The 1,593-nt window shown below is 69.1% G+C and overlaps 1 protein-coding gene across 1 annotated transcript in view; it reads left to right on the forward strand.

The window, feature by feature from the left end:
• The first annotated feature begins 168 nt into the window (after nucleotides 1–168).
• Nucleotides 169–1,593, forward strand: part of TM6SF2 (transmembrane 6 superfamily member 2) — a 5,622-nt gene continuing 4,197 nt past the window's right edge. The window contains exons 1-3 of the mRNA XM_019538323.1: nucleotides 169–339; nucleotides 648–745; nucleotides 1,097–1,200. Coding sequence (XP_019393868.1) covers nucleotides 288–339; nucleotides 648–745; nucleotides 1,097–1,200 — 254 coding nt within the window. The 5' untranslated portion in view covers nucleotides 169–287. The remainder of the gene's footprint in view (nucleotides 340–647; nucleotides 746–1,096; nucleotides 1,201–1,593) is intronic.

The raw sequence follows: 1,593 nt of genomic DNA on the forward strand, positions 1-1,593 counted from the left end.
GTCCGGCAGCGCTCCCCCGCTCTTCGGCGCGGCGGCCCCGCGGTCCGGCCCGGCTGGCGCCTGCTGCCAGGACTGCCTCGGAGTCGGGAGGTGCAGGCGGGGCAGGCACCATGCCGACACAATGTGGAGCCCAGAACTCCCTCGGCAGAGGGAATCGGGCCGCGGGATCCTGAGGGTGCAGAGGCTTTCACCCGCCGCGGTCAGGCTCACCCCGGCCCTGTCTGCTTGGTCCCAGGCCGGCGGCGGTGGCAGTGACGGGGGCGCTGGTGCTGCTGGCCGTGCTCTGCATGGTGCTTGTCCTGGGCGGAGGGAGCGCCAGCCACGATCCTCTCTACTACGGTGAGTCAGTGCCTCCCTGGCACCCTCTGCCCACAGCCCCCAGCTGCACAGGGGCTCAGCCGGGGCCAGGACGCAGCACTAACCCACGTCAGAGCCGGCCAGGCCACTCGGAGATGCCCGGGGACCGCTGCCCTGGCCCACCGCCTCCAGCCGGCAGCGGCCTCCGGCCCGGCCCCCTCCCTGGCTGCTGGGCAGCCCCTGGGAAGCGCGGCGGGGTTGCCCCTGTGCGACCGCTGCGGTGCCCCTGAGCTGCAAGCCCGGGGCGGCCCGTGGAGCTGATTCAGCCGCCTGCTCCTCCTGCCCCGCAGTGTTCACCGTGTTCTCCTTCACCTCCGTCGTCGACCTCGTCATCGCGCTGGAGCAGGACGGCTACATCCAGGGCTACATGGACTTCTACCTGCAGGAGGTGCCGCCCCCAGACCTCCCAGCCGGGCACTGCCCTGTCCCAGTCCTCTGCCCTCCTGCACCCTGCTCCGAGCAGGATTCGTGCCAGATGCTGCCAGCCCCCCCAAGATGTGTCTCCCAGGCTCCTCCATCCCCATGCTTCATCCTGGGGCGTGGACTGAGAAAGTGGATGTGGCTGCAGCTCCTTCCCCTAAATGGCCTGGCGCTGCCGGCGCCCCTCGGGAAGGGCAGGGGCGTGCAAGCAGCCCGGGGGCCCGGGTCCTGGGCGCTAAGCAGAGCCGCGGCATCTCCGGCGCGACCTCCTGGCTGCATCGTGCCTGGGGGGGTGACGCCGTGCCTCTCCTGTCGCCAGGGTGAGCCGTACCTACACACTGCCTACGGCATCATGATCTGCTACTGGGACGGCATCATCCACTACCTGCTCTACCTCGCCATGGTCGCAGCCATTGACCAAAGGTAGGGGCCGGGGAGGACAGACCCGCAGAGGAGGAGGTGCCTTCAGGGCGTTAAGTAGCGTCCCGAGGGTGATCTGACTTGCTCTGGGGTGAGAGTGGAGCACGCAGGACACAGAGCCTTATCCTGCCATAAGTCAGCCCCCAGCACGCCTAGGGTAGCTTCCTCCGGGGCAAGTTCATGTGTCCGGAGCCCCAAGGGCTGGAGTACCTCGCTGGTACCTGCTCCTGCCACCTGGGCATTGCGCTGCTCTGGGGTAAGCCGGCATGTGTCCGCTCTGGATCCCGGGGCAGTCGGGATCAGGGCACAAATCCGCGGCGAGTGGCACCAGCGTAAGTGCTGGGGGCCCCTATCCCAGAGCGGGTGTGTGAGGGGAGGCTGCTCTTCGCCCCGGCG

Source organism: Crocodylus porosus, unplaced genomic scaffold (assembly GCF_001723895.1).
Source record: "Crocodylus porosus isolate Cpor-Errol unplaced genomic scaffold, CroPor_comp1, whole genome shotgun sequence".
Lineage (NCBI taxonomy): Eukaryota > Metazoa > Chordata > Crocodylia > Crocodylidae > Crocodylus > Crocodylus porosus.